Source organism: Palaemon carinicauda, chromosome 15 (genome assembly GCF_036898095.1).
Source record: "Palaemon carinicauda isolate YSFRI2023 chromosome 15, ASM3689809v2, whole genome shotgun sequence".
NCBI classification, from domain to species: domain Eukaryota; kingdom Metazoa; phylum Arthropoda; class Malacostraca; order Decapoda; family Palaemonidae; genus Palaemon; species Palaemon carinicauda.
The window spans coordinates 58,278,821-58,302,073 of NC_090739.1; the positions used below are offsets into that span (position 1 = coordinate 58,278,821).

Below are 23,253 nucleotides of genomic sequence, written 5' to 3' on the forward strand. Positions count from 1 at the left end.
AGGTTTTGTCGGAGAGAGGGAATCTGCCATCACATTTCTTACTCCCTGAAGGTGGGATGCTGACAGGTGCCAACCTTTCTTCTGAGCCACCGTAAAGATGGCTTTCATTACGTGGTTTATTTAGGGAGACCTCGACCCTTGTCTGTTGATGTAATGGACTATCACCTTGCTGTCGAGGACTAGACGGATATGAATATTCTCCTTCAAATGTAATTTCTTGAGGGGCAAGAAGACTGCCATGGCCTCCAGAATATTGATGTGGAATTGTTGAAATTTCTGAGACCAACAGCCTTGCACTTTCTTGAGCGTGGTATGACCCCCCAACCATCCAACGAGGCATCTGTATGAAGTGTCACTACTGGAGGAGGAAAGCGCAACGGTACCGTCAGCGAAAGATTTTTGGCAGTGGACGACGGTCGAAGTTGCTTGCGTAGTTAAACCGGAGTCTGCTTCTGATGGTCGCGAAGAGCTTTGGAGGCTCAACTTTTCCAAACTCTCATTGCATCCTTGAGTCCTACCTTGAGGACAGGGTTCGTTACCGAGGCGAATTGTAAAGATCATAGAATCCTCTCCTGGCGTCGCCTGGTGATCGTCTACGACTTGATCAGGGACCTGACTGACTTCGCTATTTCCTTTCTCTTGGAGGGAGGAATAGATAGGGAGTGAGACTTGAGGTTCCATCAAATCCTCAACCACTGAAAGTCTTGAGCTGGGGCCAGTCTTGATATCTTGAAGTTGATCTGAAATCCGAGGGACTGAAGGAACCGTACAACTTGAGTGGCTGCTTCTGAGCACTCCGGTGTCCAGTGCCGAGGGAGCCCACACTAGCCAGTCGTCCAGGTATGCCGCTACTTGAAGGCCTTTCTCCCGAAGTTGTTGTACGACTGCATCGATAAACTTTGTGAAAATCCTTGGAGCTATGTTGAGCCCGAATGGCATAGCTCTGAATACATAGCCCTTTCTCTCAAGGCTGAAACCAAGGTAGGGGAAGAAGCGCCGACCCATCGGAAGATGTCAATAAGCGTCAGTAAGATCTATTGAGAGGGTGTAAGCCTCCCGGGTAGTAAGGTCCGTATCTGCGAAATACTCAGCATCCGGAACCTGTCGCACTGAACGAACAGGTTTAGACGGGACAAGTCGAGAATAGTTCGAGGTATGCTCGAATCTTTCTTTGGCAAGCAAAATAGACGACCTTGAAATCTCATAGATCTCATGCAACGGATAACTCATCTCTTCAGAAGGTCTTGTACATATTATTCCAGATGAGGTGTTGTTTTCTGGAAGAATCTCCTGAGCTTTGGTGGCCTTTGTTTCCACTTCCAACCCAAGCCGTTGGAAATGACGCTCTGTGCCCAAGGACTAAAGGACCAACGGTCCTTTAACAAGGCCAGCCGTCCCCCTACCAGGAGACCTTCATTGTTTGTGTTGAGGATGTGAACCTCTTCCTCCTCTGCCGTCTCTATGTCCCCGACCCTTGGACTTGCCTCCTCTGTCAGGGCGGTCTCTGCCAGCTTTTTCTTTCTTGGGAGATCGAAAGGAAGATGACCCTTGCTCATACAGAGGGTTGAAGGCCGGGGACTCTGTCACTACTCGCTAAGGCACAGGGTAGATGGTCTGAGGGATGGCGACAGGGGGAGGAGCAAACTACCTCCGATGATAGGTTGGTTTACGAGACCTCTTGGGTTGTGGGCCTTCCCCAGTGGTGAACTTCCTCTTCAAGGAGATCTCCCACTTCTGGAAAAGGCTCTTGTTCTCTGCGACAGCCTTATCCGTGACTTCCTTCACCAACTTTTAAGGATACAGGTCTTTTCCCCAGATGCTAGAGTCAATGAGATGTTTCGGCTCGTGGCGGATGGTAGCTGTGGCAAGTACATGCTCTCTGCAGGCTCTACGGGTCTGAAAGAAAGCATAAAGGGAGTGAGATGAGTCTTCACCAACAAGGAAAAGACTGGGGCATCCATAAAATACCCGATCATCATCTCCATGAAGCACTGCAGAGACATTGACGCTGACAACCTTTCTCTGGCCTCCAGCTCAGCCTTAAGAAGGTGTTTGGGAATCCTTGGCAGCTCTATATAGATTTAAAAGATATAGATGACTAGATTGAATAATTTTAAGCTCTATATAGATTTAAAAGATATAGATGACTAGATTGAATAATTTTAAGCTCTATATAGATTTAAAAGATATAGATGACTAGATTGAATGATTTAGCTTCAAATAATGATTAATCAATTTATCATATTCTTTAAGGTTGCCATTACCTAAATGAGGTTAGGTCTAGATTATTAGACATATATAGTATTTAAAGATATGTATATGATCAGTTTGGAGGTTGTGGTTTCAAATAATGATGAATCAATTTATTGTCTTAATTTACATTTCTAGTTAACTAATTGGAGTTAGGTACAGATTGTTATGCATCCTTGATAATATGGAAATAGGAATTTTGGTGAATGTGGGATGCATTTCAGATTGTCTGTTGTACATATTTTCAGTCGGTAATGCTCGCCACTAATTAAAGGTTACATGTATATTTTCTAAATTAAAGAGTACCTAGACTGCTGATAGAGCTTCTAATGATAGTATTTATTTCCATAGTTGAAGGACAGGTGAATACTGAACAAATGAATTCCCTTTGGCCAAAAAAGAATAAAAAAACAAAATCAAGATTCTTATGTAAGGATCTTTTATTGAGGGGCAGTCATGTAGGAGTCAAAGGAAAATTTTCTTTTTATCAGGTTTGGCAGCCAAAAGATCCTTTGTCCTGATCTAAGGGTTTTGGCTATAATTAAAGAAAGTTCTGAAATTTCTCTACCCTCCAGCTTTTGCCTGGCCAATGAACCAATCCAAGTTTACAAGGAAATACAACAAAGGATCAATTTTTTAATGTAGTGATTATAGAAATTTTGCTTGCATTTTTGAAAGAAGATATATTAAACCTGTGTCTTTGCATCAAATTATCTCTTGTTCCCAAATTGCCAGCCTATTATAAACCAGTTCTAATTAACTTGGTTTCAAAAGTTTGTCATTATCAATTTTTTCATTGAAATACCTTTAACAATTCTGGGGACTTATAAAGAATGGATTGAATATTTCCATTATATCTGAATTTGAAAATGCCTTTGCTTTGTCAGTGACTCAAAGGTATATTATTATTATTATTATTATTATTATTATTATTATTATTATTATTACTTGCTAAGCTACAACCCTAGTTGGAAAAGCAGGATGCTCTAAGACCAGGGGCTCCAACAGAGAAAATAGCCCAGTGAGGAAAGGAAACAAGGAAAAATAAAATATCTTAAGAATAACATTAAAATAGATATCTATTATATAAACTATAAACTTTAACAAAAAAGAGGAAGAGAAGTAAGATAGAATAGTGTGCCCGAGTGTACCCTCAAGCAAGAGAACTCTAACCCAAGACAGTGGAAGGCCATGGTACAGAGGCTATGGCATTACCCAAGACTAGAGAACAATGGTTTGATTTTGGAATGTCCTCCTAGAAGAGCTGCTTACCATAGCTAAAGAGTCTCTTCTACCCTTAGAAAGGGGAAAGTGGCTACTGAACAATTACAGTGCAGTAGTTAACCACTTGGGTGAGGAAGAATTGTTTAGTAATCTCAGTGTTTAGTCAGGTATATGAGGACAGAGAAGAATATGTAAAATATATGCCTGTCTATTCAGTGTATGTGTAGACAAAGATAAAATGAACCGTAACCAGAGAGAAGGATCCAATGTAGTACTGTCTGGTCAGTCAAAAGATGCCATAACTCTCTAGTGGTAGTATCTCAATGGGTGGCTGGTACCCTGGGGAACCTACTACCTACAGACTCCTATAAAGGAGTCGGGTTCTTGATCTCAGGGCAATTTCTTGCTTTCACAAGGATGATGGCCTCATCTACCTAGGCTATGTATCCAGTGACTTGGATTTTTATTATACCTGATGACTTCTTTTTTTTTTTTTTTAGATATTTTAAGAGGATAGTAGCTCAAATTTCTAAAGAGGTTAGGATATATTGCTGGTGTGGTAAAGTATCTTGTGGCCAATTCAGAAGATTACTTTTAAGATGATAATAGAACTCCCTTTTTGTATTTTTCTGTCAGGAAGTTGATTTAATCTAGCTTTATATTTTTAATAATTTAAAGGATAAAGTCTTGTCATTTCAAATATGGAGAGATTTTACTTGATCATGATGTCTTCAGGGGAAATTTGTTCCAGTAGAAGCCTTATCATACACATTGAAAATTTCATCTTGGTCTAGATTGGAAAAGGATTTTCTAACTATATGCAATCTCTGTTCCAGTGAAGAAAAACCTGATTTATGTACTAAGTTGTTGCGCCAATCTGGATCTTTCTTGTTGGGGAGTTTTCTTAGAGATGAATACTAAACTCTCTGTTTACGGAGACTTCTTAAGTAATATAGGAAAAGCTTTAAATCATTTACATCTGTTAGAAAAATGAAAGTTGCAAAGGTCAACTCTTCATTTCAGTGGACAGGACCTTGCAGTGATACAAGGCCTTTTAGGTTTAGAAAACACAGTAGTAATAAAGACCGTGGTAGTATTCTCAGGCACCAAGAAAATATCCTACAGCCAGGAACAAGGGGAGGGGAGTTGCAATCCTTTTACTGGGTAAAAGGAAAAATATTTTGCTTTGGGTAAAGAAGAGAGGAACAGGTCTACTCCAATAGGACCAGCCCTACACAGGTATGTTTAAGATTTATGGACATTTCTTGGAGGACAGTTCTTCAAAAACAGATCTTTGACTACAGTTCTTCTAAAGCAAAATTCTCAAAGAGCATTCACTTTGAAAGGGTATTACTTATAATTTCTTCAAATACAAGATTGATTTTTTTATATTATTATTTTTTTCTCATCTTTTTTATCAGGTATAATTATATTTGAAATGAACATATTCTTAATAAAAATAATTTTAACAACAATAATAAAGGTGATGAAAACAAGTACTGTCAAAAACATTTATTTTTTTTTATAAACAATAATTGATCTCCAGAACCTTTATTAAGATTTATGGATATAAGAATACCTGTTAGGGGGACCGTCCGCCATGTCCGCCATTTTTTTTTCTAATGATCCAAATTACACAATTTCTATATATGTTTTAGACATATATAATACCTTCATCATATAAAAATTTCAAGTCATTTGATCAAAAACTTTTGGATTTATGAGCAAAAATCATGATTTAAAAAAAATATTTAGGTACATTTTTCCCCACTAGTATAATACCAATTGTATTGAAACTTATACCACAAATACTACTCTAACAACCGAACAATTCTGTCAGACAGAATTTTGATTTTCCTTTCTCTTTCTTTTTAATGAATTTTTATTTTTTTTTCCTCGTCTAGACGGAAAATAATCGTGAAAAAAAATGTAAAACGAAAATCAAAATTTTGTCTGACAGAATTGTGCGATTTTTATTCTTCTTTTCAACAATATCTTTTTCTCTAATATCGAACAACAAATAAGTGAGAAAAATGTACCTAAGTGGGAATAAGTATGTTTTTGAGTTATGAGCTCCCAAAGATTTGCAGCAAGCTTTCGCTTCTTTTCTAAAAGAAATCAAGATAATATTATTATGATAACTTTTATTGTTCATTCCTACATAAATGCATCCTAAAGGAGGTATTTGAACCCTCAGTTTACTATTCCTATGTTATGAGTTGCCTTCGATCTGTAATTGTTGCCAGTGTTTTAGTTAGCAGGTTTCAGCTTTGTACTCTTATCCAGGTTTCCCTCTTTCTTGGTTCTTTTTTCTTGTTCTCCACTTACTTTTCGTTCTTTCTATCACCTTATGTAACATTGGCATTGCTATAAAATTCCAGAGGACATTGTGAAAGCACAATCAACATACGAACTTCAAGTAAATAAACACATGCATTATAATTTCTATATGCCTTTGGAAACTTTGTGATTTTTTCGTAGCTGGTAGTTTTCATTCACCTACCCTCTACCAATGCCTTTCATATCTGCCAGAGGTACGAGATTTCGAAACATGAGACAGAGAGAGAGAGAGAGAGAGAGAGAGAGAGAGAGCCTTTGGCTGATATAGATGACAGTTCAAATTGAGAGAGAGAGAGAGAGAGAGAGAGAGAGAGAGAGAGAGTTGAACATTGTTATTATAGTATTTGTATAAATGGGAGTTTTTAATAATTGGAGAGAGAGAGAGAGAGAGAGAGAGAGAGAGAGAGAGAGAGAGATAAAAGAGATAAATGGCAGTGGTATATAATTCGAGAGAGAGAGAGAGAGAGAGAGAGAGAATATAAAAGTATTTGTATAAATGGCAGTGGTATATAATTCGAGAGAGAGAGAGAGAGAGAGAGAGAGAGAGAGAACTACGCATCTGTCAAACTCAGTCATACAGACGACGCCATAAGGATGACGTCATTATTTAAAGACCGCTATTTTCATTGTTAGGAAAAATGATTGACTATTTGTGCTTTCTACAACCTTAGGTAATATTGGCCTTGCTATAATGTTCCCGAGGGCGTTGTGGAAACACAATGTACATACGAACTTCAAGTAAACAAACGCATACATTATAACTTCTATACATCTTTGGCATCTTTGGCTTCTGTTTTCTTGTTCTCCACTTACTTTTTGTTCTTTCTATCACCTTATGTAACATTGGCATTGCTATAAAATTCCAGAGGACGTTGTGAAATCACAATCAACATACAAACTTCAAGTAAATAAACACATGCATTATAATTTCTATATGTCTTTGGAAACTGTGATATTTTCGTAGCTGGTAGTTTTCATTCACCTACCCTCTACCAATGCCTTTCATTTCTGCCAGAGGTACGAGATTTCGAAACATGAGAGAGAGAGAGAGAGAGAGAGAGAGAGAGAGAGAGAGAGAGAGAGAGAGAGAGAGAGTTGAACATTGTTATTATAGTATTTGTATAAATAGGAGTTTTAAATAATTCTAGAGAGAGAGAGAGAGAGAGAGAGAGAGAGAGAGATAAAAGTATTTGTATAAATGGCAGTGGTAAATAATTCGAGAGAGAGAGAGAGAGAGAGAGAGAGAGAGAGAGAGACTGCGCACCTGTCAAACTCAGTCATACAGACGACGCCATAAGGATGACGTCATCATTTAAAGACTGCTATATTTTCATTGTTTGGAAAAATGATTGACTATTTGTTCTTTCTACAACCTTAGGTAACATTGGCCTTGCTATAATGTTCCCGAAGGCGTTGTGGAAACACAATGTACATACGAACTTCAAGTAAACAAACGCATACATTATAACTTCTATACATCTTTGGCAACTTTGGCTTCTGTTATTGTAAGAGTAGATTTCGTTCATCTACACTCTACCAATGCCTTCTATTTCTGCCAGACGTATGATAGCTCGAAATATAAATGAAAAATCGCTATAGATATGCAAAATTAACACACAAAGACGATTTTGTCAAACTCAGTCATGCAGACGACACAGTAAGGGTGACGTCATCATTTAAAAACCTCTATATCTTCGTTATTTGTAAAAATAATTGGCTGAAACTTCTAGGGAGTATGTACGACATGTTTACGCATACATAGAAGCAATAAAACGATTTTCGATTTCTGAAAGTTATGTCAATACCCCATGGGGGACGGTCCCCTTAAACTTTATTACAATGAAACTTAATATCTTTTATGTAGTTCATTTTCTTGAATTATGAGGTTTGCAATTCCATGCAAATACTCCAATATTGTATATTAGTTGAATCATCGAACAGACTTACCAAGTTATTTAGACGTGCGGCAATAGGGGCATATTTTTTTCAAGTCTTTTGGAACTCTTGGCCACTAATTATTTTTCTAAGTTTATTTTCTTCAAATCTTGTTCCCTTTTCAAAGCTGCTAGAAATTTCCATATAGTTAGATGGAAAGAAGAAACTTGCTGCATGTATCCTCAATGCCAACCCTCAACTGAATTGTTAGTTTTTGGAAATCCTTTTCTACTCTATTGTAGCATGACCATATGTCAACATTAAATTTAGGAACTCGGTGTCCTTCCCATTTATCAGGACGCCCAGTTCAAGTATCCTCGAAGTTGTTGAAAAGACTTTTGGCTTAGTGAGGAATGATACTGTGATCCATAAGTATATCAAAGCCTTCGATAACTTTGCTTGGTGGCAGGAATGCAAGAGCTAGCAACATGCGGATGTTCAGGGCATTATTGTCGTTATGTGATTGAGACCATATTCACAAAGTTTCGTTTAAATGCATTGGCAGAAATGGAAGAAGCGCCCATAGTTAGAACATGATGGAAATTCTGAGGCAATTACATTTATTCCCGCTTCAAAATCAATTAAAAATTGAATCAATAGAAAAATCAGGGACAAGAATTTCTGTCTCAATAAATTCCACATAGGTTTCATCTTTCTTATTAGGAAGTAGTCCAAAAATAAGTGGATTTGTATGCCCATTTTTAACACAATTGTTCAGGTATACAGGGCACCGTTGGCATGAAAATTAAAGCATGTAGAGAGAAATTGTATGTTCCAATCAGTGGAAAAGATCTAACATCCTGTTAGCTGATGGACGAGAATCAATCATTAAAAATTGTTTCCCTTATTAGTTTTCATTTTATCTTCCGTAAAGACCAAATCCTATGCATAGGAACAACCAATCCTATATCGTCATCACTTATTTTTTTATGTTTTTAAACATTGCATCGATATTCTGCTTGCATCATGACAAGGTGCAATCATTCTTCGACATAATCCACTAAACCAGAAGCCCTTATCTGTTATAGTTTGGATGTCCTCAAGTGTGCAAAAAATCTAGCCCATGAGAGTACCACTTTTCTCTCCTGGCAAAAGCATTTTACCTCGTGGTTAGTGGATCCTCCAAAAGCATAAGACTCTTAAAAACATTTTGCAAGTTGGTTAAATAAAGTGCCGCTGTTTGTGGGTAATCGAGGAGAGATTTGAATTACTTTACTTGGCTGTTTTATAGGTGTTTATTTAGTTATATTTGACTTCCCTGCTAGATTTGGTAGCATTCGTGTATAGGGAAAACCCTGAACAAAAAATATTTAAATTATTTATTCACCAGTTCCAGATCCTGGATCACTTAGCATAGAAGGTAGATGCCCTGTTACAAGACTTCAATCTGGATTTTTGTACATTTCCACAATTTGCCATGGTATGACAGGTAATAAACTACTATAAATCAGAATTTTAACAACAGCAAGATGTAGTCCTGTAGTCTTTGATAAAAAATTATTTTGTTACCCCTCTCTTATTTCATTTCTCCTCTACCAGGTAACAGTATTAACAAGTCCCTCCGACCATTGAAATTGTATTTAGAGGTCTAAATAGGCAAAACAATATATGAATTATCTGTTTTAATGTTAATGTGTTTTAAAATATTTTATTTTCATTTTTCATTACTTAAATTGTTTATTAATTCCTTGTTTCCTTTTCTCACTGGGCTATTTTTCCCTCTTGGAGCCCTTAAGCTTATAGCATCTTGCTTTTCCAACTAGAGTTGTAGCTTGGCCAGTAATTTCAATGAAAATAATAATAAACAAAGGACATGTTTAAAACAAGCCATGGCTATCCTTTCTCGAAAGGAGTTAACCTTGTCTTGAAGGATATGGGATAGGATAGGATATGTGGGCAAGAGAGCTGTTACAACTCCCCATCTCATTTTGCTACAACAAACTCGTTTCTTGTAAAACCTTCCCAGGAACAGCCATCGCATGACGCCAAGTCCTCACATTGAGAATTGGGAGGGGATAAAAGTAACGGGTGGGGCATCAGGACGACATGACTATCTCTCCCAAGAATAGATTTTTCCTATATCAAAATCTGTTTTTTTTTTGGCTCAAGCCATGTCGTCCTGATGGAAGTGTACCCGAGAATTATTATTCTCAGTTGTGGCCAGGAGAGTTTTAACCCTTTATCTCTCAAAGACATAACCGTACTACCCTTAGCATTGTTAACTAAGGTACCAAGCTATGAGTGCAAGCGATATGATTGGAAAATAAGTAGGAGCAAAGGAATTCAGTAGTACAGTCCAACTCACTGTGAATAAGATCTTTGTCTCCAGTAAATGTACAGACCGAAGTCTATGAAAGGAGGGTTAAAAATTTGAGGTACACTGCTTTTATTTTGAACAGTAGGTCCAATGAAAGTAAATGCAAAAAGAACAGTAATCTTTTATTGTTTCCAAAGGTTCATAAATATAACATTAACCATTGCTACATTATGTAAAGTAGATATGTACAGAAAACCAAAGTTTTCAGACCCTAAAATTATGTAACAGAGTAGTAAATAGAAACAATCATGATGTAAAAGTAAAATATCACCTTTGACTCATTTTCAAAGTACTATTAAATAGTACTTTGAAAATAAGAAGATTAGTCCCCTTGCACAATGTAGACTGAGAAGTCCCAACTATGCAGTCCATAAGAGTCCATGCATAGCACTTAAGAAGCTGGTTTATTCACACTACCAATGGCCACACAAAGTGTTTAATCTCTTCCAACTGATATAAGTAATGTATAAAGAACATTCTTGAAGATGTCCATCCTGTGTAAGCCTGAAAGCCTACAAAGGACATAGATTGGAAAAAAATTCAAGGAAGAGGCAACTTTCGTCGAATCATGACCTGATGAAATAGTTGAGTTTGGATCGTATCCGTTTCAGAGAAAGGTTAGATCCTGTCATCTCCCCTTTAAAAAGTTAAGTGCCTTTAAAGGCCTGGCTCTTTAACAGGTAGGTCTTAAGGCATTCCACAGAGCACAGAGAAGAATCCTCCTGTAGTGGAACAATCTTCAAGGGCTCTATCTTTTTGTGAGAAGTTAATTTTTTTTGCCAGGAATGCATCATATGGGTAAAGATTTACCTCCTCCAATTCTGAGGGTTCAGTGTGTCCATCATCCTTAAAAGGCTCACAATCTCACTGATTCTAGCACCAGAAGCCATAGCAAACAAAAAGATAAACTTTTGAATAGATCTTTCAGAGAGGTAGTGGCGTTATCTATCAAGGAGGCGAAGTTTAAGACCTTATCCAACGACCATGAAATAGCCTTGGGAGGAGCATTAGGTTCCAATTTAGCATAAGCAATGGGTTGAGTTAGTGCCGACTTACATGAGGCAATAGTTATAGGGGTCAGTCCTTGATCATGCAATAAAATAAAAAAGAAATACATAAGTCCATAGTAAGAGACGAGGGCTGATGACTTTTTACGAATGCAATGCATTTTTTCCAGGAAGACAATTATTGTCGTTTTGTGGTGTTGGATTTGTACTCTTCTATGAAGTCAAGTCACTCTTTTGAACCTCGAACTTTCTTTGAGCCGTTAGGCGAGAAAATCATTAGCTAAAGGTTTTTGTTATCTAAGAGGAAGCATTGACAGTCTTCTGATGAAGATTCTGGGACATTACTAGAGAGGTTTGAGTTCCAGGACAAGAGGTTAGCAATATCTCTTGAGCCACTAGGGAGCCACTAGTGCTGCTGTTCCCCTGAAAGTCTGCAGTTTGTTCAGGACTTTCATTAGGAGGTTTAATGATGGAAATAGGTAGATGTGAGACCACTGGTTCCAATCCAGTGACATGGCATCCGTACCTTTCACTTCAGAATCCAAGTTTGGTGCTACATACCGGGGAAGGTTCTTGTTGAAGCTCGTTGCAAGGAGATTTATTTGCAGTTCTGGGACTTGGTCTGGAATGAAACAATGATTTTGCATCCAGAGACCATTCTGTTTCCAGAGGCTTGGATCTTAACAAAGCATTTGCCGTCACATTACTAACCCCTTCTAGGTGAACTGTTGAGAGATGCCAATTCCTCCTCTTTGCTAAAGTGAGGATGGCTAGAATCACATGGTTCATCTGAGGAGATATGGAGCCCTGTCTGTAGCCACAGTAGACTATCGTCTTGCTGCCGATGACTAATTTGGTGTGATTTCATCTTTGGGTTCAGTCTGTTTAGAGTCAGAAACACTGCCATAGCTCCCAGAATGTTGATATAAAATTTCTGGAAAGTGATTAACCACCAGCCCTGTACTTTCTTGAAAGGGGAATGTCCCCACCAACCTTGTTCCGAAGTGTCCGTGTGAATTGTCACAAGCGGAGAAGGGTACTGTAGAGGGACGTGTGTTGATAAGTTCTTGGTAGTGGACCTTTGCTGGAGCTGCTTCCGCAGTAAGACCGAGGTTTTGTGGCGAAGATCTCTCCGAGCATTTGATGTCTTTCTTCTCCATACTCTGTTGGCATCTTTGAGTCTTGCTTTTAAGATTGGGTCTGTCACGGCAGCAAACTGCAGTGAACTTAAGACTCTCCTGTTGCCACCTGGTGAGTACTCTTGAACGAAGTAGCCACCTGTCAGAGTTTGCGATTTCCTTTCTCTTGCCTTGCGGTAGAGAGAGGGTGTGTGATTTTAGATTCCAGTGAAGTCCTAGCCACTGAATTCTTGAGATGGAGACAGCCTAGACTTTTAGAAGTCGATCAGAAAGCCCAGAGACTGTACGAATTTCTTGACCTTTATGAAGACACTCTTAACTTCATTGCAGCCCAGACCAGCCAGTTGACCAGGTATACCATCACCTGGAGGCCTCTGTTATGTAATTGTTGGATGATGGCCTCGACTAGCTTCGTGAAAATCCTTGGAGCTATATTGAGCTCGAAGAGCATAGATCTGAATACGTAAGCCTTTCTTGCCAGTCTAAAACCATGGTAGAGGGAGAAGTGCCCACCTATTGGAAGATCTATAGAGATGGTGTAGGCCCCCTGGGGTAATAGGGTCTATATTTGTGAGATAGTCAGCATCTGGAACTTGTCATTCAGAATGATTATGTTTAGTGGGGATAAGTCCAGAATAGTTTGAATCTTTCTTGGGCACACGGAATAGCACCCCTTGAAAGTTCATGGATTTTGTGCAACGGATGACTCCCTTCCGGAGAAGATCCTGTACATAATCCTCTAAAAATGGGGTTGTGGATTGGAAGAACCTCTTGAACTGGATTGCTTTTTGTTTGATTTCCAGCTTAATCCCTGTGAGACTATGCTGTGAGGCCAGGGATCAAAATTCCACTGAGCGCTGAAAAGGTAAAGCCGTCCCCCTACTGGTACGTCCTCATTGTTGTGATGGACCTGCTTCCTTAATTGCCTTGCCTCTGCTTCCACGACCTCTAAACTGACCGCCCCTTCCAGTCCTTCCCCTACCCCAATGCTCTTTTGAGCTCTGACAAGGGGAAATGTAGTTGTGTTCTCCTGGGGTAAATTTCCTTTTAGAGGTCATACTCCATTTGTTTATAAGGCTCTTGTTTTCCTGGGCCATTCTATTCATGACTTCCTTAACCAATTTCTTGGGGAAGAGGTCTTTCCCCCAGATATTGGAGTTGATCAGATTTCTAGGTGCATACCTGATCGTTGCAGTGGCTAAGACATGCTCTCTACATGCTCTTCTGGCTAGGAAGAAAGCTTGGAGATCTCTCTGGATTATGGCTAGGCGAGTCCTTGCCAAGACCGGGAAGAGATCAGATTTGGAATAGTTTCCAATTTGCATCTCCAGATAGGATTGGAAGGATAAAGAAGCAGATAGTCTCTCTTTAGCTTCCAATTCGTCCTTTAATTGGGATTCAGGAATTCTAGACAGTTTTTCATTAAACCTCTTACCTCTGATGTCTTTATCTAGTTTTTCGACAGTAAAAGTATGTTGGACATATTCCCAAATGTCTGAATCATAAGGAAGGGTTAGGGAGTCAGATTTGCACTCCTGTAGCACTGGTGATGATCGACTCTCCACGAAGTATTTAAAGGCAGAGGGAAAGACAGTATCCTTGGGAGCTACAAAGATGGCCTGCTTCCTGCCGAAAGCAGAAAGTTGGGTATTAGAAAATTCGGCTGTATTTAGCTCCTTGGGGGGCCGGCGAGCTAATGACGTTTTTTTTTAAGAAGAGGACTTTGACATTCATACCACCTAATAAGGTGACACGATATCTCCAGACTGCGTAGGATTTTTGCCGCTGACCTTCGGTTTTGTGACGCCAGGGAGATCTATCCTGAAAATGAGTGTTTTTCAAACTCTGTCTCCTCCCTTGATAATTAGTATTAAGTCCTGGAATTAATACCCCATAAAGACCTGATGTAGACCTCCAATCAAATAGTTTTTTTTCCCCTAAAAGTCTATCTTTTGCTAGACTTGAATTTTTTTATTATTGTAAAAAATAAGCAGGGAAAAGATAAAGAAAAAATATTAAACACAATTTGGATAAAAGGGCCGTATTTTATTGTTTTATAATGTCTTCCTAAGTTATGTATGAATTTTCAATGCTATATCTCTAAAACTAAGGGAGAAGATCAAATTTGAAGGTCAATAAGTATAGTTTTGAGACGCGGGCATTCAAAGATTTCTTTTGTATTTTTACAAAGTCAATATTATTAATTCATGATTATTATGAATTTTATATTTTTTTTGGATATTAATAAAGGAAAACAATGTTCTTTTTCATTGTATACCCCAATATACTGGTATACAAGCCGATATGCCAATATATGGTGGTATAGGACGAAAAACACCTGAAAATATTCATTGAGCTTTGTATGGTAATGGAGAAAGCGTCTACAAAATATTTTGTCAAAATTCCTCTTACTTTCATAGTTACAGGGTAATTAGTAAAAGTAACTCGATAAGCCGAAAACATTGATCCCTACAAGAAGTGCAGTATTTCTTCAGGTATCGTAAATTTTGATAATTATAACATTTTAATATAATAAAAAAATTGTGAGTAATGGCATCTGTATAGATTCCCTGAGTCACAAGACGAAGTATTACCCCCTTCAGCCCTCAGTGTTAGGACAAACCTCAGAGAGAGTACACGTTTGAGTTTGACCTCTGACATTCACTTGTTTTAAAACTACTTTTTCTTGGTTTCGGCAAGAATTTCATCATGCCAATAAGGAAAAGACAATTTCAACATCTTGCTAATATAAGGAAGAAGAAAATTGGCTCTAATAAGAGTTCATGAGTGGGTAATATGCGCGATATTAGCAGAGTTAGTGACGGAGAGAGTAGTGTGGATGGAGGAGGGGCTGCCTTGCCTCACAGAAGCAAGACATTGAGCAAAGGAATCTTCATTTATGATTAAATTATAACATTGTTTTGGTTTATTAATATCCAAAAAAGAATGTAAAATTTATAATAATCATGATACATTAATATTGTCTTTGTAAAAATACAAAGGAAAACTTTGAATGCCCGTATCTCAAAACTATACTTATTGACTTTCAAATTCTATCTTTTCCCTTAGTTTTAAAAATATAGCATATAAATTTGGTATAGAATTCAGAAATTATAAAACAAAAAAATTAAGCCCTTTTTTTCATTTTTTTCCATTTTTTTTTCTTAATTTTTTCCCTGATGTATAGGGTTTATTTTTTTTTACCATAATGTAAAAATTCATATCTAGCAAAAAGATGACCTTTAGAAAAAAAAAAACTATTTGATTGGAAGTCTACATCAGGTTTATATAGAGTAGTAATTCCATGTCTTAATATTATCTATCAAGGGAGGAGATAATATTTAAAAAAAAAAAAACTAATTTTCAGGATGAATCGCCATAGCGTCGCAAAACTGAAGGTCAAAGGCAAAAATCCTATGCAGGTTGGAGATGTCCAAAGTCACCTTATCAAGTGTTATGAATGTCAAAGTCCTGTCATTAAAAAAACGACATTAGCCGTCCGGCCCCCTTGACCAAAAGAGACTGAGCCTTGCTGTGGTCCAGGATGATCATTTCCTTAAGGATCATATCACCCCTACTGGATGCTTCCGAGTTAAGCCTTACATAGCAGTAAGGATAACTATAAATCGAGGGAAAGTATTCCAAGTCAGAGACTGGCTGAGAACCAAAACCTTCTCTGATGTGGAATACCCTTCACTTAAAGCCTTATGGTCAGCATAATGCCAAGGGTTCTTAACTTAACATTCAGGCAGGCTCTAAGCTGATGGATCCTGAGAAGTAGGTGCCTTTTGTAAAGTGTATTTTGCCTCTAGTGACGCTTGAGCATGTTCATGTTTAACATGTGAATTATCCATGAAAGCTTTTATGGATGCCATAAATTCCATTCGACATGGAAACAAAGGTTTATCTGTTGTAGGAACAAGGGTCAAAGTAGATGCTGGGGCCTGAGATGCAGGGATTAGGGAACAAGCTGAAGAAGTACTGGGAACTGTACTCACCTGATGTACATCCAGTGACTCAGCAGAGGCTTCCGTGGTCAGCAGGATCCCCTTCCTCTCTGATGTCATAGAAGAAGTTGTCGACATGTCGGAATCTAGGCTCGTTACTTACATAGCGTCTTGAACATCATCCGCATGATCTAATGGTACCAGCGGGAGTTGAACAGTTGGTAAGTAGTGACCAAAAATGGCGGTCACCTCGGCTTTGGGAAAGTTGAGGTCCTTAAGTTCCATGGAAAGAAGATAAGGGGCACCTTGTTGAGAGCTCTTCTGGAAGCCTCTAACCTAGTGACGAATTGTCTTCCGACTCCACGCTTGCACATCTAGGGAGACGTCGATGGCGTGAAAGCTGGTGTGTAGCAAATCCTTGCAAACCTGACTGTTAGTAGTTTCCCATATTGCAAGAGACCCTTCGGAAACATGACAGTCCTCATGTTTCTGGCAAGTCTTGTGGCCACAGGGCAACCTGACTCACCTGGTACAGGTGACTGTTGAATACTATATTTCATCATCAACCTGTAAAAAAGGAAAGATTTCGAGTACAAATCATTAAATAAACTTTCATTCTTAAATTGAGCATATATAAAAATTTTACTGAAAAAATATGCTTGAAAAAATTATCCTAGCCCAAATATTCGTGCCAACTATGATATAGCTATGACTACAATACAATTGAGACTCATGCCAAACAGCTCAGAAATCATTGGAGATTTAGGAAAAACTATCAATGACAGTGTGGTAGGAATATGGAGTAAAAGGTCATATCAAAGGAACACCTGCACCTCCTAAGATGGCAAATTCACTGCCCCCAAAGCGGCAGTAGCTGGGTTTAAGGTGGCAACTATTTTTAGCAACCATGTTATAAAACTGACCTTTCAACACCCAGTTATGTTGACACAACCCGGCAGAGGCATTTTCAAGTCGACAAGAAGAGAGTCGACAATATCATAAGGAAGGGTCCACAATCCGGGGAGAGGTGCAAGAATGAAAGGCAGCGAATGAGGAAACCTCCCAAGATCTAGTCATTATCATTAACTCGTGAAAAGAGGGGGTTTTAGCCCGTAAGATAATGAGAGCCGTACAGTACAGCTAAGACGCCAAGAATTATAAATTCAAAGGATATCTTGGCAACCAGGTGGAATCCAATCGACCAACTTCAGAGGACAATGTTCCTCGGGTATGGAAAAGGAGAAGGAGTAGATGACCAGTCTAAGGCTGCAGCTAAGGCGACAGAGAGAACGTCCCATAGCCAACACACATCCAATGTTAGAAGAACTCAAGCTGACAAGACCAGAAGCAGGGACAGAAGGCGACAGTTCTGCCAAGACAGGCTAACCAGACAAAGGAGTCAAGACTCTGCAGCAAGAGGTACATAGCTTAAGATGAGAAGCTGCAGACACAGAACAGGCAACTTCTAAGGCATCAGAGAAGAACCCCAAGGGTACCAACTCTTTGCCTGGATAGGGTTAGGCCATAGGAAAAACTGTGCAGACTAGCCTAGCCCACTTAGCAGATGAGGGAAAAACTCAAATGCTTGGGTAAGGTGACTAGACAAGAGGAACTGTAGTTCCCAGTACAGTCAGGTTATGGCCTAACAAGGAAAGGGAAGGGACAGAGAAACCACCCAAGAGTGGTCTCTAAGCTGGCAGAGAGAATTAATCCAATGGATGGGAAAAATCTCATCCACCTAGGGCCAGGTTAGATAGCCTACAAGCTATCCTATCCAATAGTGGCAACAAAGAGTACTTATGTTGCCATGGGACTAGACAGGGATGGGAACAAAGTTCCACAGCAGGTAGACACACTAGCAGGCACGAGGGGGAGAGGAAGGCCTAATTGCCATATTAGAACAAGAATGGTGTTCTAAGAGGCCTGCAGTTATAGGGCACATAGGACAAGTCTTCACAACCAGCCATAGCCTACTAAAAACTAAGAAGGAAGCATAAGAATGGATATGGCGGCACGAGGGGATCTACCTGTCACCTAGGACAACTGTAAAACACTATCCAACTCCCAGAGGGACCTTTAAGTCTGCAGCTCCCTTCTATGAAGAATCAACAGCATGGGAGGATGGGCAGTCTCACAAAACCAGTAAGATTAGGATAAAGAAGGGGATGGTGCACAAGTGAAAATTCACCAGTCATGCTACCGGCCAAGGTAGAGGTAGCCTAAGTCAAGATTGATAAAAAAAATGCATGTGTAGCACCAGTAAAAAAGTGGGATACCCCATAATCATAACACACTTGTAAAAGAATAATATAAAACATTCCTACAATAATATGACTAAGCATTTCAGAGCGATTCGGATACATGATGCGCCGGTGTCGACCACATGCCGGCCCCAGGCAATAAAAAGCATGCACATCGAGTTAAAAGGGGGTTGGAAACGAAAAATTGTATAACACAAGAAAATGGTACTCAACTTAGTCAATGAGGAAGAAGCTGGAGCATCCATGATTGCTAAATCACTCAAAAAGATATGAAAACAAGCAGAAAAAACTCCAAGCAATCGTCAATATGGCATCTGCAAAAAGGAATGGTTTTACAGGAAACGTGTTAGTTATGGCACATTGAGATCGGGAGTTGTAATGGCTTTCTCGCCCACGTATTCTATCCTATCCCATATCCTTTGAGACATGGTTATCTCTATTTGGGGAAGGATAGCCATGGCTTGTTTTAAACACGTCCCTGGTTTATAAACAATATCTCTTGGAATATTTGCTGCGGAGGTTAGAACTCCATAATACCTCTCTCGTATATCACTTGCAGAAGTATCCCAAGTAGAAAGCTGCCAATGAGGAGCTTCCATCAGAACGAACATGGCTCAAGCACAAAAAATTAAATTTGATAAAGTATAGAAATTTTGTGTAGTGTACCACTTTTTTTTTAATTAGGACTGTGTACAAATCACAGTAAAAGGACCAAGATATATGTAGTCCAATTAAGTTCAAAGGGAAGGTGTTCAATTTTAGGACTTTTTATGTTTACCCTACGCTTTCTAGACCGAATATCATTATCCCTCCAACCAGAGCAATGTGTACAGTACATGAATTTCAGGAATTTTCATTGAAATAAATAGTTTATGAACAAATTAAAATATTCTAATACCTGATATTCATGGAGGTTTCCACACATTCCCCCCTCCCAGTGGTAATTTCTCTTCACAGTACTTTACCTATATCTTAGATGAAGGAAAAGCCAAGATGGTGATAGCTTGGAGAAGGCATTGTTAATACAATCACTTCACACCATATGTAAGTGTTGAAATAATTAAATTCAACTTCAAAATTGAGTTTATAATGGTATCTATTATTTTTTATATTATTATATTGTTGAAGATTATATTAATCAGCAGTATTACTAATATTATTATTATGTTATCATCAAAGTACATGGTAGTCTAACCATAATAATTGCTCGTAGTACATAGACAACATGACGGTAGATTAAATATAAGAAGAATGGTAAGTGTTTCACAACACATATTTATACACTCATATAAGGAATGCCAGGGAGAACTATGAACAATAAAATTTTATTTACAGGTCCTGGGTTCCTATCAAGGAGTGCTTCCTCTTCTCTGAGCAAATGCCAACTCCTTTGAAGAACCGTAATAAAACACTGGAATCATGTCTTCAAGAGGTATTTTTCTTTTTCATTACTTTATTTGTAGAAAAAGTAAAGTTAGTTTTTTGGCGTGTTTAGGAAACGCATGATATAAAATCGCATTTAATATTTGTGCCTGTTTTAGTTGAGGGTACTGTAGTACATGCATTAAGTGTTCTGTACATTAAAGGGTAGTTTGTTAACAGTACTATGTACAAGGGAAGGTTTTATAAGTCTGAATATACATGTTAAATAAATACGTAAATATGGTGTCACTACTTCGCGGATTTTCACCTATCGCGGTCGGGTCTGGAACCTATCTACCACGATAAACGAGGGCTCACTGTATAATCTGCTAGAAGGCCAGCCCCACTTTTGGTGATCTTGTTCGTGCTCAGGCTGAAGACAATGCAGAAGAATGGACCTCGAAACAGGCACCCCCAGAGTACAAGGCTTCTCGGGAGTGGTTTCAAAAATTTAAGAGACTGTCTGGCGTTCATTAGGTGGTGCGGCATGGGTAGGCTACTAGCTCAGACACGAAAGTGGCCGAAGCCTTTGTTGAGGTGTTCTATGAGTTGACTCTTTGGCAAGGCTATAGTTTCCAGCAAGTCTTCAATTTTTTTTTTTTTTTTTTTTTAAGAAAATGTCTCATCAGACATACATCATGTCAGAAGAAAAGAAGTTACCCAAGCATAAGCCTGTAAAGGACAAGCTTACCCTTGTACTCTGTGCAAAAGGCCAGTGGCGATTGTAAGGTGAAGCCCCTGCTGGTGTATCACTCCAAGATTCCTCAAGCCTTCAAGGCTTTCAGTGATGTGGAGAGCTAATACAAAAGCCTGGGTAACAAGACGCTAGTTTACCGAGTGTTTAAATCTTTGTTTTGGCTTTACCTTGAAAAAATATTTGGAAGAGAAGCGCCTCCCCCTGAAAGGCCTGCTGGTATTTGATAGTGCCCCCGCTCACACTCCTGGCCTCGAGGAAGATATCCCAGCGGAGTATTATTTTGTCAAGGTTCTCTACCTTGTGCCTAACACCACCCTTCTCCTCCAGCCCATGGACCAGCAAGTGATTTCAAACATGAAGAGATGTTTCGAAATCAATGACAGCACAAATATCACCCTGCGTGAATTTTGGAAGGAGCATTTTGATGTGATATGCCTTCGACTCATCGATACAGCTTGGTGGAAGGTTTTGAAGTGCATTTAGAACTCTGAGTGGAAAAAGCTGTGGCCTGATGCCGTCTCCGTATGAGATTTCGTGGGCTTCCACGTAGTCCAAGCTGAAGACGACGCTGAAAAAGTTGACAATCCTGAACCTGTTGCTCAATCTGAGGTTGCCGAGATCGTTAGAAGGGCGATGTCCTTGGGTCTCCTAGTTGATAAGGACGACATTAATAAGCTTCTCGAGGAGCACCAAGAGGAACTTACGGATGACCTGGAGGCCATGCAAGTGAACGTCATTCTAAACAGTTCTCTAGAGGCGAGGAGGTGGAGGATGACCCTATGACAATGGCAGAAATTAAGGATGCTCTAGGTTGCTACCGTAAAATGGCCGCTCTTGTAGAAAAGAGACACCCAGAAAAAGTTTACAAAGGTAAGCTTCTTGAGCAGCTGCTTAATAGCATTTGCCAGAGTAGTTTCAGGAACATTTAAAGAAGCACACAAAAACAAGCTTCCTTGGATAGTTATTTATTAATATAATTGCTAGCTATGCTACAACCCTAGTTGGAAAAGCAAGATGCTATAAGCCCAAGGGCTCCAACAGGGAAAAATAGCCCAGTGAGGAAAGGAAATAAATAAACGATATGTTTTGAAAAATTAAAATGAAATATTTTGAAAACTTTAACATTAAAACAGATATTTGATATATAATCTATGAAAGGACTTAAGTAAGCAGGTTCAATATAAAAACATTTGCTGCGAATTTGAACTTTTTAAGTTCTACTGATTCAACCACCTGATAAGGAAGATCATTCCAAAACTTGGTCACAGATGGAATAAAACTTCTAACAGATCAGATTTGATCTGGAATAACTGTACTCATCTTAGCTTTTGCTCGGAGAGTTTATGCCTCAACTGAAAAGGAATACAATTTAACCATAAAAGAAACCCTTTCTGTTACAACTCAAGAACATAAATGGTGGTCTACCCTTAATTCTGCACTCTTTGGTGTAGATACAACAGTTCCTCCTTTACTTAAACCAGATGGCTCAGTCACTCACTGTCCCTAGGGAAAGTCAACCCTTTTGGCAGATGTTTTTGACAGTATACAGAGTAATGAAAAACTTGAAACTTCCTCATTCCTGTTTTCCTTAGGCTAGATTAACTAGTTTAGCTTTTTGATCTCGTGAAATTAAAGCTCTGTTGATGGACCTTGATGCTTATGGAGGTATAGACCCAAATGGTATTTTTCCTTTCTTTTATAGACTGCAGATATCTTAGCTCCAAAATGATCTGTTATATTGCGCAAGTTAGCACTTGTTGGAGAATTGGTAATGTTACTCCTCTGTGTTAATCTGTTTGTGGTAGCTCAAGTCCAAGTGATTGCTGCCCAATTTCCATAACTCATATTATCTAAAGTTTTTGAACGTCTTCTGTCAAAACGTCTTAATAGGTTTGCTGAAGGTAATCCTCTATTCCCTAGTTTGCAGTTTGGTTTTCATAAAGGCCTTGGAGCATGTGATGCCCTTCTTACAATCTCCAATGCTGTACAGCAATCCCTTGATTGTGGTCAGGAAGTTCGTATGATTGGCCTTGATTTTAGTGCTGCCTTTAACCGTGTTAATCATGAGGCCCTTGTTTTCAAACTGAAACAGTTCGTTTCTTAGCATTGTTATTGAATTTTTAAGTAATAGCTCTCAAAATAGCTGTTGTTGATGGGCACCATAATGATCATAGGAATGTGATATCTGGTGTTCCACAGGGTAGTGTTCTTGGCCCATTACTTTCCATACTATATACACATGACATGTGATTTGGCCCAGAAAACAAGCTTGTTGCATAAGCAGATGATGCTATTCTCTTTGCATCAATTCCATCCCCTGAATGTAGATCTGAGGTTGGTGAATCCCTTAATAGAGATTTAGCTAAAATTAGTGCATGGTGCAAATTATGAGGTATGAAGTTGAATCCTAACAAAACTCAAAGTATGATTGTAAGTAGGTCAAGGACAGTGGATCCTTAACATCCGGATCTCAGTATTGACAATGTTTCTTTAAATTTGTATGACTATTTTAGAATTTTAGGTGTGATTCTCGACAGCAAATTTACTTTTGAGAAACACATTAGGTCTGTGTCTTCTTCAATTGCACAAAAAATTGGCTTATTGAGAAAGTCTTTCAAGATTTTTGGTGATCAATTTATTTCGAAGAAGTGTTTTAATTCTTATATTTTACATAGAACGGAGGCGGCAGGTATGCCTCCTACTTTCGGCTGCAA

The 23,253-nt window shown here is 38.7% G+C and overlaps 1 protein-coding gene across 3 annotated transcripts in view; it reads left to right on the plus strand.

Annotated features, from left to right (window-relative positions):
• Positions 1-23,253, plus strand: part of Zmynd8 (Zinc finger MYND-type containing 8) — a 596,751-nt gene that overhangs the window by 289,665 nt on the left and 283,833 nt on the right. For all 3 annotated transcript variants that reach the window (XM_068388417.1, XM_068388414.1, XM_068388416.1), the window contains exon 8: positions 19,756-19,852. In XM_068388417.1, the coding sequence (XP_068244518.1) occupies positions 19,756-19,852 (97 nt within the window). The remainder of the gene's footprint in view (positions 1-19,755; positions 19,853-23,253) is intronic.